Raw genomic sequence first — 14666 nt, forward strand, 5'->3', positions numbered from 1 at the left:
AATAACTAATAATAAAATAGAACAATGATAACAATATGCCCCCATCATTGTTCTCTGGGGGCTATTATTAAGTACAATAAGGGTTACTTGAACACAAACACTGCCATAATTGGACGGCTGATCTCATCACAGAGATGTCTATGAAGTGACTAAAGGATAGGCGAATATAGGATGGCTACGCCGGACAAAGGGATGATTCACATCTGGTCAGGATGGGGCAGGATTGAGAAAGATTTCATTATGCTACTGAGAACAGCATGCAATTTAAAAATTTAAAATCGTTTATTTCTGGAATTCTCCATTGAATATTTTTTAACATTAGCAAACAAACTGCAGAAAGTGAAACCACAGATAAGGGAGACTACTGTATATACATATGCTGGACCTCGTTTAATTACTTCATCACATTTAGTGGATTTATCCGCTTTGCTTTTACCTTTTGCAAGTAAAGAACTGTTCCCTTCAGCACAGCGTAAAAGGTTTTCCATCCTCGTTTTCCTCTTGGAGCTAGAAAGGGGGAGAAATGTACAAGTTTATTTGACATCAGCATTTTAGAAAGAGAATCTAAATGATCAACATGGTGACAGTGTTTCAATATTCTACCTAGCTACTAAAACGGACAACAATAAGAACTAAAATTTTCTGAGCCTTATGGTACACCAGGCAGCATTCTAAAATGTTTTCCATATACGATCTTAATATTTACAGTGATCCTACCAAGTTGGTACTATTTCTTTCTTCTTCTTACGAAACTGAAACACAGGGCAATAACTTGCTAATGGTCCCACAACGAGGAAGAGGAGAAGGCTGAAAAGCCAGGTAGCATGGCTGACTACAGCCTGGGTAAGCACCGGAGGCATACTGGATATACACAGCAATCTGAGAGAAAGCTTAAAAAGCTCATGTACCAGACTGCTTTATAGCTTCTTCAAACGTTCTAGGAATCATCAAGTAGTCTCAGAATATGAAAGGACTGCTTTTGGCAATTCTCCCACACCTCCCTCAACCAGACTGCAAGTTTAATTATTATTACTCCTATTGCAACCTGTGCATATCTCTACTGAGAATCTTGCTGTAATGTACTATTTCTGTCTAAATGTCTTTCATTAGACTATGAATGTCTTGATAGGAGGTATCCTTCATCTTTAGAATTCACTAAACCTAGCACAGCGCAAGGCAGACATTATGACACAATCATACAAATTCTCTAAATTAATTAATTCTTTCAGAAATCTTTAAATTTCTTCTGTTTATATTTTCCTGGATATAAAGTAGATTTTCTCTATTGTTTTACATAAACTCTTACAAATTGTCCTAAAGTAAAAAGCATTAGATTAGCAAAACAGTATAGGATTTATTATCTTAATAAAATTAAAATCTGTAACTGGAAAATGTTATTGCTTGAATGTCATTTTTCTAAACACGTCTGCGGAAACAGACAGGAAGAGCCATTTACTCATGCTCTATATCAAACACTTGGCTGTCTGTAGTCCGTCTTTAACTTGGATACCTGATTACATTAGAAAGCACATTATTGTTAACCAAATCCTTTAAATCTCTTTTGACTGAATACTCAAGAATTCGTAGACTTGGAACTAGGTGAATAGCCACTTACAGAACACAGGCAATCCTGCCAACACCATACTGAGATATCCACCTGGCAAGAAAGGAGTCAAAATATCCGCCCTGCAGGTTTGCAAGGGAGATAATAAATATCATCCCTTCTGTCTTCACTAGGTGAGGCTTAAAGGTATACTAAAAATATACATAAACAACAACAAAAAAGATAACCATACATCATGTGTAATATAAACATTCACTACATTGTTCAACAGATGTGAAATTCTGATACTGCTCACATGAGCACCGTGCACACAGAAGGGACCAGGGCCGAGAGGGCTGCTGCAGAGCAGGACCCCAGGCGGCATAGTGTGCAGGAGGCACCTGACCTGAAAGCAGACCCGCTGGTTTCCAGACCCTTCACAATCTCACCTGGTCTGAAACCTATCCTCCCCCCCGCACCAGCCCCTAACAAGTCACTCTACTGCGCTGTACTTCAGCTGTACTTTCGCTTCGTTTTAAAATGTGGGTAATTCCTAGAACTTAAGGCAAAGCACTGGTTAATGCTGACATGGAACCTAGAGAAACTCTTTCTGTTTTCAATAGAGGAGCCATAGGTCCTGAAGTATGAAGGCTTTCCCCGAGCCCTAAAGCTAATTTATTGGCATCTTGAGATCCCTTTAGTTCAAAAATCTATACATCTAAGTTTCTACTTTTGCAGTAAATCTATGAATCCAAATACACGTTTACAAAATTTTAAACAGCTCTTTCTCATTACTACACTAAGCCTACTAGAAACAGATTCCAAAGAGCTCTCCAAGTGAAATGGGATTTTAAAAGTCACTTATGACTAATACTCACTAAGTCAGTTACTTAGTAACTGACTGACTTATTGTACTCACTTACTGTACTCTCTACTTTTCTATTTCCCACAGAAGTATACAACTTAACCTTATCTTTGGCCAGTTACAATTTAGTTATCTAACACATGGATGAAACAACCTATAATCCTCCCAAAAAGATAACTAGGGAGCAATTATTCACCAATATTTAGCTGGTGTGCTATAAAAGCACTGCTTTAAGTGCTCTGACATGTATTAAGCCATTTAACTCACACCATAATGATAAGAGTAAGGTACTATTGATACTTCCATCTTACACAAGACAGATGGGTGCCAACAAGCAGAATTCAGGGGAAGAAGGGACCATCGTGCACTGTAGGCTGGGAAGGCCCTCTAAAGCAGGTGCGACTGCTCTGATTTGACAACCACACATACAGTGCCGCTGTTGCCATCAGACACTTGGGGAGGCTCTTCAGGTAAAACACAAGGAGCTGGACATTAATGAATCACAAGCACTGGTCCTCATCATGAGGACTGTAGAGTTAAAGTGATTTCACAGCACGTGTGTTATTAAACACACAGAGCTCCGTAAAGAGTTGTGATTTCATATAATGAACTTGGTGAGACGAAGAGTGAGAAGATTAACGACAGGAAACCTAACGCAGCAACTGACAGGGTGTAACTACAAGGGCAGTGGGGAATCAGTAGGCTGCCATCCTTTAATATCCAGGTATCTTCCATGAGAAAGTGTTTACTGAGTTTGATTAAAAGATACCATTTTACATGTGAGCCCATCTTTTCACTGCAGTTTTTACTATGCATGCTTCGAAGATAATAATTGCTCTCCTTCTTGAAAATACGACAACCTTGTAGGATTTTGATTCCAATAATCTGCCTCTATCCTTACTTTAGCTTTTTTTTGGTGTTTGTTTTAGTGCTACTGAAACAGACATCATTGTTTTTCTGTAACATGCTACTGTCAGTTTGATGTTTACTTTTATCTTTATTGATCACTTCTTTCTGTACCTCAGATTGTTTTCTGGAGGCCGTTTTCAATTAATTCTTGAAGTCTACCCTTGGAAGTTCCTTTAGTGAGGAGGGTCTTCTGGTGGTCAATCTTCTTCTATTTTTGTTCGCATAATAAATGTCCTTATTTCACTAAAATTCTAAGTTGATAATTGCTTTTTCTTATGAAGATATTATTTCACTATCTTTTGGCTAACACTACTGTTGCAGTGTTGCTAGTGTTTAGATCTGTGTGCCCACCCAAATCTCATGTTCAACTGTAATCCCCAGTGTTGGAGGTGCAGCCTGGTGGGAGATAATTGGACCATGGGGGTGGTTTCTCATGAATGGTTTAGCACCATCCCCTTCTCGTGACAATGAGGGAGCGAGTGCTCAGGAGATCTGGTTGTTTAAAAGTGTGTAGCACCTCCCCCACTTTGCTTGCTCCTTCTCTGGCCATTTGAAGTGCTGTTCCCCCTTCACTTTCAGCCATGACTGTAAGTTTCCTGAGGCCTTCCCAGAAGCTGAACAGACGCCAACAACATGCTTCCTGTACAGCCTGCAGACCCATGAGCCAATTAAACCTCCTCTTATAAATTACCCAGTCTCAGGTTTTCTTTACAGCAGTTTGAAAATGGACTAATACAGAAAATTGGTACTGTGAAGTGAGGCATTGCTTATAAAGATACCTGAAAATATGAAAGCAACTTTGCAACTAGGTAACAATCAGAGGTTGGAAGAGTGTGGAGGGCTCAGAAGAATACAGGAAGATGAGTGAAACTCTGGAACTTCCTAGAGACCAGATGAATGGTTATGACCAAAATGCTGGCAGTGACATGGACAGCAAAGGCAAGGCTAACAAGGACTCAGATGGAAATGAGGAACTTATTGGGAACTGGAGTACAAGTCACTTTTGTTATGACTTACCAAAGAACATGGCTTGCATTGTGCCCTTGCCCTTGGGATCTGTGTAACTTTGAACTTGAGAGTGATGATTTAGGGTACCTGGCAGAAGAAATTTCTAAGTAGGAAAAGTGCTCAAGATGTGGCCTGGCTGTTCCTAACATCCTATGCTCCTACGTGTGAGCAAAAAAATGACCTAAAACTGGAACTTATATTTAAAACAGAAGCAGAGCATAAACGTTTGGAAAATTTGGAGCCTGGCCATGTGGTAGAAAAGAAAGGCCTATTTTCAGAAGAGGAATTCAAGCAGGTTGCAGAAATTTGCACAAATTAAAAAGGGTCCAAGTGATAACAGCCAAGACAATGGGGACATGGCCTTGAAGGTATTTCAGAGACCTTCACAGCAGCCCCTCTTGAGGCCTAGAAGGGAAGAATGGTTTCATGGGCCAGAGCCAGGACATTGCTGCCCTGTGAAGCCTTGGGACACTGCTCCTTGCATCCCAACCTCTCCAGGTTCAGCCACGGCTCAAAGGGGCCTGGGTACAGCTTGGGCTGCTGCTACAGAACATGTAGGTCATAAAGTTTGGTGGCTTCCACATGGCTTTGAGCCTGTGTCTACACAGAGGGCAAGAACTGAGGCCTGGGAGTCTCCGCCTACATTTCACAAGATATGTGCAAAATTTGGATGTACAGGCTGTACAGATGTTTGGATGTACCGACTGCTGTAGTGGTGGAGCCCTGATAGAGAACTTTCTACTAGGGCAGTGTGGAGGGCAAATGTAGGGTTAAAGCCCTCACACAGAGTCCCCACTGGGGTGCTACCTACTGGAGCTGTGAGAAAAGGGCCACCATCCTCCAGACCCCAGAATGGTAGAGCCACTGACAGCTTGCACCGTATGTCTGGAAAAGTTGCAGGCACTCAATGCCATCCCGTGAAAGCAGCTGCAGGGGCTGAACCCTGCAAAGCCACAGAGGCAGAGCTGCCCAAGGTTGTGGAAGCCTACCCCTCATACCAGTGTGCCCTGGATGTCAGACATGGAGCCCAAGGACAATTTTTTGGAGCTTTAAAATTTAATGACTGGCCTTCTGGGTTTCAGACTTGTGTGGGGCCTGTAGCCCCTTTCTTTTGGCACACATATCCCTTTTGGAAGACAAATATTTTCCCAATGTGTGTATCCCCATTGTATCTTGGGAGTAGTTAACTTGTTTTTGATTTTACAGGTTCACAGGTGGAAGGAACTAGCCTTGTCTCAGATGATACTTTGGACTTTGGATTTCTGACTTAATGGTGGAATAAGACTTTGGGGACTGTTGGGAAGGCATGATTGTATTTTGCAATGTGAGAAGGACATGATATTTGGGAGGGGCCTGGGGTGGAATGATACGGTTTAGGTCTGCGTCCCCACCCAAATCTCATGTTAAACTGTAATTTCCAGTATTGGAGATGGGGCCTCATGGGAGGTAATTGGATCATGACTCAACAATGGTTGAGCACCACCCGCTTGGTGCTGTTCTCACGAAAGTGAATGAGTACTCATGAGATCTGGTTGTTTAAAAGTGTGGAGCACCCCCCTTTTCTTGCTCCTCTGGCCATGTGAAGTGGTGCTCCCCCTTTACCTTCTACCATAATTGTAAGTTTCCTGAGGCCTTCCCAGAAGCTGAGCAGATGCCAGCATCATGCTTCCTGTACAGGCTATGGATCTGAGCCAATTAAACTACTTTACAAATTACCCAGTCTCAGGTATTTCTTTAGATCAATGTGTGAATGGACTAATACAGATTTCTACCCTGAGTATAAGTGCTATGTCTAAGCATGGGTTTCTTTTAATTTATACAGACTGGTGTTCTTTGACCTTCCTGTATATTATTCTGAAAAACCTGTAGACATATCTTTGAATACTGTCTCTCCTCTATCATCTTCATGATTGTAACTTAACACTCCATTCTAACTTCTCACTTCATTCCACTTGTGACTTATCCACTCTTTCATATTCTCCATCTCTCTGTACTTCTGTGCTAAATGCTGTGTAATTTTATCTCCGGTACTGGCAGGCCACCTAGATCCAAAAATGCCCTAAAGGCTTAGCATTCCCAGGGTTAGCCACCTCCCCACATTTGTACTCATGCTTTATTCCTGGCCTAACAGGATTTCCCTTTCATTGTTACAGGCTTATCCATTCAGATAAAAGTTATTTAAAAATATTTCATCTATCATTTTTAGATGTTTTATTATGGGAGAGTTTCAGAATCTGTAGGCCATTGCATTGCAAAAATAGATTCTCTATTGCATTCTTCTTTCCTTCATTTTATAAAAAGGGAAGAATTTATTCACAAACTTTGTTATCTAGGAAGAATTCATTTGGAGCAGGATGCAGGAGATATTGTGGGGTGAGAACAAGGAGAGAAACTGGAACAAGGAGAACCAGAAAGGAAATTATTACAATAGGTGAGATAAGAGAAAAAGGCCAGAACATGAATAGAGGCATACGATAAATTAAGATAAAATAGAAGGAAAGGGGAAAGGCATTAACATTAACTGAGCACCTACACTGCAGCACTCTGGGTGTTGGGCTAGCATTACACACATACATTCTGTGTGTTCCAAACAATCTTTTCAGGTAGGTATTATTGTCTCTTTATGTCCCCATTATTAACTATATTTGCAATTCTGAAAGGTAGAGTATGCTCCCAAGGAAGCCACCCATCTAAGGATTTCAAAGCTACTGTACAGGATAATTAAGGAAACATGTTCTAAGGATACATTAAGTAGAAAATATCCAGGTGACAATTCTTTGCAGTGGTCAGTCTGCTACTCCTGTGAGGTGGGTGCTGAAGGCAGGAACCAGGTACTTTCTCTAATCTCACTCAACTATAGGACCTTCAAAGGCATCCCTGCTCATGACTACAGATCTCAGAACAGAGGCACAGTCTCTGTGCCTGCCCTCTCAGGTGCTCCCAGCTCGACATTTCTGCAGAAAAATTATCTAATATTAATAATAATTACAGTAGTAGTAATAGCACGGCAAATGATTGCTGAACACATACTGTTTTAAGTACTGTTCCAATATTTGACCTGTATAAACACAAGCCCTAAGTCTAGGAGGGATCCAAGGTTATAACCTCCATCTCACAGATGGGGAATCTATGACCACCTTCCTCCCACGTTCTACGAACTGGCACCTCTTGTTTCCCCATAGCACTGGGCACTTTCACTCTGGTTGCCATACAGGGAAAGGCCAGCTAAACCAGATTCGGGAGGCAATGTCTTGGATAAATCTGGGATAGAGGAGTGATATTAAAATTATTTAAGAGCTGAGGCTGGGCATGGTGGCTCATACCTGTAATCCCAGCCCATAACAAGACTCCGCTGCTACCAAAAAAAAAAAAAAAAAAAAAAAAAAAAAAAAAAAAAGCCAGGTGTATTAGTACATTCTCACATTGCTAATAAAGACATACCTACGACTGGGTAATTTATAAAGGGAAGAGGTTTAATTGACTCACAGTTCAGCATGGCTGGTGATGCCTCAGGAAATGCACAATCATGGCAGAAGGGGAAATAAATATGTCCTTCACATGGCAGCAGCAAGGAGAAGTGCTGAGCAAAAAGGTGAAAAGCCCCCTATAAAGCCATCAGACCTCAGGAGAACTCACTACCACGAGAACAGTATGGGGGTAATGGCCCCCACAATTCAATTACCTCCACCAGGTGGGAACTACAACTCAGGATGAGATTTAGATGGGGACACAGCCAAACCGTATCACCAGGCATGCTGGGGCCTGCCTATATTCCCAGCTACTTGGGAGGCTGAAGTAGGAGGACTGTTTCAGTCCAGGAGGTTGAGGCTGCAGTGAGCCATGATCGTGCCACTGGATTCCATCCTGGGTGACAAAGTGAGACCCTGTCTCAAAAAAAATAAATTATTTGAGTTGATTCAGGAGCGACCTTGAGCTATTGGGAAAAGCACTGTTCCAGTCAGATTGAAGGGATATCCACAGTAAATGGTCTGTACCAGTACACGGTCTCTGAGTATCAGCTCTGGCTTAGGGGCTGCTTCCTGACCACGATGGATGAAAATAAAAAATGAATAAAACCAACAAGCTGCTGTGATTGTTATTCTGAGTCACACTCACATACACATGAGGACCACATTTCTGTAACAAAATATTGGCAGTTCCTCCAAAGATGGGTGATATTGGAGCCATCACTGAATGTTCAATATCACAAACCAGTTATTATTTTCTGTTTATTACCAATTTGAAGAAACATATTTGGAAATATAAAGTACAGTGAATAATATTTTGGCTTCAATTGTTACCACCGATACTTGTAAAATAGTGAAATGCTGAATGGGGAATGAAAGGACAGTGTCACCCCTCCTTCATAAAGAGGAAGGTATAAAATATTTCTAAACAATAAAATTTTCAGTAAAGAGTAATGATGGATTTATGTCAGAAAAGTTTTTGTTTTTTTTAATCCACCAAAAGGTATAAGCGTCATGCAGAAGTTTATATTTGCATGCTACACTCTCCAACTTTTCTTCTCAACTGAACTGGAAATGGATTGTGTTTAATATTTTACTGTTTCAATTTTCTACTTCATTCAAATGGCAGAGTATGTGTTCCTACATCAAAATCTTGTCCTGTTTTTGACCACTCATCTCCCTAGGTTCCCTAATCATCTATTATTTTCCTTTTCCTCATGTTTAATATCAGAAAATCATAATACACACAGAAAAACGTAGTATGCACAGTGCCTATTTTTTTCATTTAATACACTAATCTTTATTTCCTGTCTGTTGTCTTGAAAATATTCTCCCATTGTGCCACGTAAAATGACAAAAATACCATTTTATTCCCCTCAGAGTAGAGAGAGAGAGGTAGCCATATACACACTAACGAGAAGTAAATTCTTTTTCAGGGCCTCATGAAATGTCTTGGCATGAAGGCTGACAACACAAATCCTGCCAGGCCAAGAAACAGGTATGTGGGGTTGAGGTAGTTCTAATGCAAAATATCTTGAATTTCCTTAGGTTAATGGAGAGATATTCATAATATAAAGCAATCTCAATGATGGCATTCCAAAATCAATCCAGCACTTTGATGAACTTGAAAACAAAGATATACTCAGCAGAAGTTCTGTACTAATATAAATGAGACATCATCTATACTAGCTGTAAAAAGCACAAGGCATTTTTAAGACTGTTCTATTTTCCCAGTGATAGAACTAAACAACTTAAATCTTTAAAACAAAAATCCTTAAAGTATGTATCCTAAAGCATGAAGAAACAGGCTACCCTGGTAAGAAGGGAGTTCTGAAGTTCTAATCAATGACACAGTTGAAGATACAACTCACGCAGGGAGGAGTCTGCTTTCGCGATTGATGTGCGAAGAATTTAAATCAGTTCATAGATGACAGACTCACAGATGACTAAGTGAAGTTAAGGGTAATCCTGTATATTAACCTCTAACTTTCTTTTACAAAATATCCTCAGGCATCACAAGACATTCTATTAAATCTTAATTAATAGAGCAGCTCAGGCACTTTTAGATTACGGCTTGAAGCAATCAAGTCCAAGCCGAGCACAGGAAAATTCACCATTCAGCTGAGTCACACAATATTCAGCAAGAGATAGTATTAATTATCCCTGGTTTATAGCAGAGTGGAAGGAACTACAACAGTATTATTACTACTATATATTCCTAATCATTTATCTCTGAAACACTTAAGGCAATTTACACATTACAAAAAATCACTTAATCCTTATAGTCTTTCTCTTTTATAAAAGGATGCTTTGTCAACTTTATTTTATAAAGGAAAAAAATAGGGCAGCCTTGTAGGGCCTGTTAAAGCAAACTAAACATGGCCTAAGAAGGACTCTGTACTTCTATATTTGAGTCCTTGTGGATGGACTGCAACCAAACTTAATAGACAGACAAGACTGAAAACCTAACTTAGGAGTATGCACCTGTAACAATACCTGAGTCTTGGCCAATCCCAGCGGCCGTAATTCAACCACTCATACACTGCTGAGTGTTCAAACTGTATTCAAATAAGGCACGTGCTGAACTGCAACCAAACCAGTTGTTTCTGTACCTCACTTCTAATTTCTGTAGGCCACTTCCCTTTTTTTTGTCTATAAATTTGTTCTGACCATGAGGCATCCTTGGAGTCTCTCTGAATCTGCTGTGGTTCTGGGGGCTGCCTGATTGATGAATCATTCATTGCTCAATTAAACTCCTTTAAATTTAATTGGGCTGAAGCTTTTTTTTAACAGAACCTACACCTATTTTTTTTTCCCCAGAAAATTATTTCCTTTTTTATATAATAGGAACCAATGTGTATTTTGATAGAGAATAGAAAATGAAAACAAAGAGAATTTTAAGAATATTCTATCCAAAGTGTCCCCCAGTGGGGTGATATTCATTCTGGGTATGGCTCTATTCCTGTAAGAGGTCTCAAGACTTTTACAGTAAAATGTTCTGAAATGGCAGAAAGTATCACAAACTGGGAGCTAGGCACTTAGATATTCTTCACACCATGACGCCCACTATTTCTCTGCTTTTGGACCAGTAATCTAAACATCTCTGGTTAAAAATCTATATAAGGTGCCATAATTACTTTATAATGTTGCTGAGTTAATCTAGGCACATAAGATTATTAGGACACAGACCCAACCCCTAAAGAATTTACATATACAGGAAGTAACATTAACAATGAAAGTTAATTTAACAAGATAAACTGTATAAACTAAATGATAGCATGGCAGTAACCTAAGACAATCACAGTGGGGACTCCAGCAGGAGTATATTATATTTTCCTATAAAATGAGGAGGAAGTCATTATTCTGCTTATGAATAGGATTTAGAAGTTAGAGAACACTTTAAATGAGGGTGTACTTTAATGTAAGATTTTAAAAACAGAAACAAAAAACATAGGTTTTTCTTTTAACCTTCACCTTTTGTGCAGTATGTTAGCAGGAAGACATGGAATCAAAATGTGGATCCTAATTTTGGAAGTCTCATTAACACTGCAAATTACCATCATCCTTTAGCAAGACAGCCTGAGAACAACAGTCAACAGATGATTTTTTATTTTTTAAGAGGATACATTTTAGAACCAGAGAACCTGGTTTGAGATACTGGCTTCACCTGAGTGACCTTGGGCAAGTCACTTAGCCAGTCCTATGCTTTACTTTCATCCTGTAAAAAACACAGGTTTTCTGAGACTTTCATGAGTTAATATATGCAAGTCCTTTGGATTTTTTTTTTTTTTAAAGATACTGTCTGCTAAAGAAAAAGATTTGTCTGCATCAAATTTTCATGCTAAAACTAAAGAAAATGCATCAAATTTTCATGCTAAAACACAAAGACATTTTTTCTCACTTCTGTGAAAATAACTAAATTAAATCTAAGTTGCTGGAACTTTAAAATATTAGAGCCTTAAGGGAATGTGATTGTGGGACCTGGATCATGTTAACAGGCAGCTGTAACCTAGGAAGCTGTAAGCTTCGTTTCTCTGATTGTTTGTCTGATTACAGATTAGTCTTTTTCCCTTATCTACACTGTTTTGTAAAAAGTTGCAAATGACTAAAAGGCACCAGGGAAGACCCCTTCTCACTTAACTGTTCATCTTCATTACAGATTAATTTCCCTCTTACCTTTCTCACACACAGACTTGATGACTATCACATTATCTAAGGTGGAATGTTAAATGAACTCTTTTAAATTGGGAAAGAAATGATAACAAGCTGTAAAGAAGAAAGACAAGCCGCACAGAAAAGAAAAATAATTATTACAACTCAAAAGAATCCTTACATAAAAAAAGTTATAATCCTACTAAATTTGTTTTCTGCCCATACATAAGGAAGACCTTAACTTTTTACTTCAGAGCACTGGTCTCATTTCTCTGGAGTCCATGTTTCCCAGATTCTTGCTTGAATAAACTCTTCAAAACTGGATTCTGATGCTTTTAATTACTTCAGGTTGACATTTCATTCAAGTATTTGGAATTTTTTTTTTGTTAGTCAATGTTTGAGAACACGCCTTTAATGTTACTGATGCATTCTTTTTTTTTTTTTTTTTTTTCCTTTTGAGATGGAGTCTTGCTCTGTTGCCAGGCTGGAATGTAGTGGCGTGATCTCAGCTCACTGCAACCTCCACCTCCTGGGTTCAAGCCATTCCCCTGCCTCAGCCTCCCCAGTAGCTGGGAGTACAGGCACCTGCCACCATGCCTGGTTAATGTTTTTGTATTTTAGTAGAGACAGGGTTTCACCATGTTGGCCAGGATGGTCTCGATCTCCTGACCTCGTGATCTGCCTGCCTCGGCCTCCCAAAGTGCTGGCATTACAGATATAAGCCACCACGCACGGCCTACTGATGCATTTTTGACAGAAAGGGACTACTTAGCACACTTAGCACATACCACCCGTAACTGGGAAGAGAGCTAAGTGTGACACATTTACCAATATCAATATTTTATTGTTTCCATTTTGTCCCAAGCCCTGTATTGACATTGGAGATATCAAACATGAATGCAAACAATAAAAGTAGATAATAGGAGAAGAGACAAAAGCTGTTGGAGAGCTTTCTATCCAAATGATGAGCCACAGAGTCACTCAAATATAACTCAAAAACAAGTATCTTTCCCCACTTGGCTAGGAGATGGTTTCACTGGCAGCCATTACTAGAAGTGCAGGAAGAATTTACATGGCTTGGGCTGAGGTTGGAAAAGAGGTCAGAACACAACAAGAGCAAGCATCATTACCTAAGGGTTATCGGAAACACGTGTGGGAAGCAACAAATCCCAATATGACTCTCACTACATCATGTTTTTCAGGAAAAATATAAACACCAGTGATAGAGACAGGAGGCAGCCAAGGACCCCCCCTGCCCCCAACCCCTGACGAAATCCTGCCTTTAAGCCTAAAACAGCATGAGGGATGAAAAACCGGACTGCCAGTCTGGATGAAGCCCACCCTTTTCCCCAAATGATTCTTTCTGAATAACACCCGTCTTCACATTGGGAGGAGGGGGTGGGGCCTTGGGAAGTTTGCACTGTTTACGGTACGGAGGAGCCTGGCCTCTCTTGTTTCTGTGTGGTAAGGTGGGATTTAATCTGTGAGATGGAGAGCCTGTTAGCAGGACTCTATCTCACTTTGCTGATGTATATTTCCTTTTTCCTTTTTGCCCAATAAATTCCGCTCGTCACCCTTCTGTGCGTCTGTGAGCCTAATCTTTCCTGGTCATGTGACAAGAATCCCTTTTTTTTTTTTTTTTTCCCCTGCAACACTAGAGTCACAGAATTATTTTTTAGATCTTAATGAATGATATCTCACATTCTCTATGGCTAGAATGTTCCTCTCCCAGATACCATGACTTGGCCCCCTTCACTTCAGTTAGGTCTCTGCTCAAATGTTATCTGTGAAACATACAAAATGGCATCACTATAGTTCAGTGCTCTAAAGCAGAATCCATTCTCAGGACGGCCTGCACCACTGGCAACCTAGCGGAATAACCCGGTACCTTGCCTTGAATCTTTGAAGGGCACCTCACCACCACAACCACGATATCCTGAAAAACAGCTGAATTTCGCCAGCGCTGCAACTCCTAAACAGCAACCATAAATGAACTATGGACTTGTGCTAAGCCGGCCGCCTCCACCCATGGTATTTCCTTCAAAACAACGTGTGTAATCACCCTTAGCTTCCTTTGAAAAACCCTCACTTGGTTTGGAACACAATGTGGCTTACAACCAAATCTGTCTCTCCTGAATTGTAATTCCTAAGAGCCCAATGTCTTGTCTCACAGCACTGCGGTCTGGTTTGTCGCCTCCTCTTGTTTGACGTGCCACATCCAGGGGTTTCCTCTAATCACTCTCTGCAACATAGGACCTGCACACTTCCTTCAGTATTTCCTAAACTTGACTTTATTTTTCTTTGGGTCATTTAACACTTGTATGAATTATCACATAGTTTTATTAAACTTCCCCAACATTAGAATGAAATCTTGAAGGCAAGTACTTTGTTTGGTTTGTTGCTGCATCCACAGAGCAGATTAACCCCTTCTCCTCCCCCAACCAAACAAACAAACAAAAAAGAAATCAGATGTCCTAAACAGGTATGTAGATGGCATGATTCAACAACTATTACCAGCAATATATATATTTTTAAGTGCTTCATCATTTAGGTAAAACTCAAGTTGCTTAAAGAGAAAAGGGGAGGTAGAATAAAATTTTGGTCAATTATTCTAATAAGACATTGAATATGGGAATAAGCTATCAGTAAACACCCAAGCTCAAAAGGAACAAATAGGGCTTAATAAGTTACTGTGGGTTTTCATGGGTTAATCAAAGAATGA

General features: G+C 39.9%; 1 protein-coding gene across 8 annotated transcripts in view; it reads right to left on the reverse strand.

Moving 5' to 3' along the window:
* Window positions 1–14666, reverse strand: part of PSD3 (pleckstrin and Sec7 domain containing 3) — a 554389-nt gene that overhangs the window by 60857 nt on the left and 478866 nt on the right. For all 8 annotated transcript variants that reach the window (XM_045398994.3, XM_005562705.5, XM_015454524.4 and 5 more), the window contains one exon: window positions 437–507. In XM_045398994.3, the coding sequence (XP_045254929.2) occupies window positions 437–507 (71 nt within the window). The remainder of the gene's footprint in view (window positions 1–436; window positions 508–14666) is intronic.

This window comes from Macaca fascicularis, chromosome 8 (assembly GCF_037993035.2).
Source record: "Macaca fascicularis isolate 582-1 chromosome 8, T2T-MFA8v1.1".
NCBI classification, from domain to species: domain Eukaryota; kingdom Metazoa; phylum Chordata; class Mammalia; order Primates; family Cercopithecidae; genus Macaca; species Macaca fascicularis.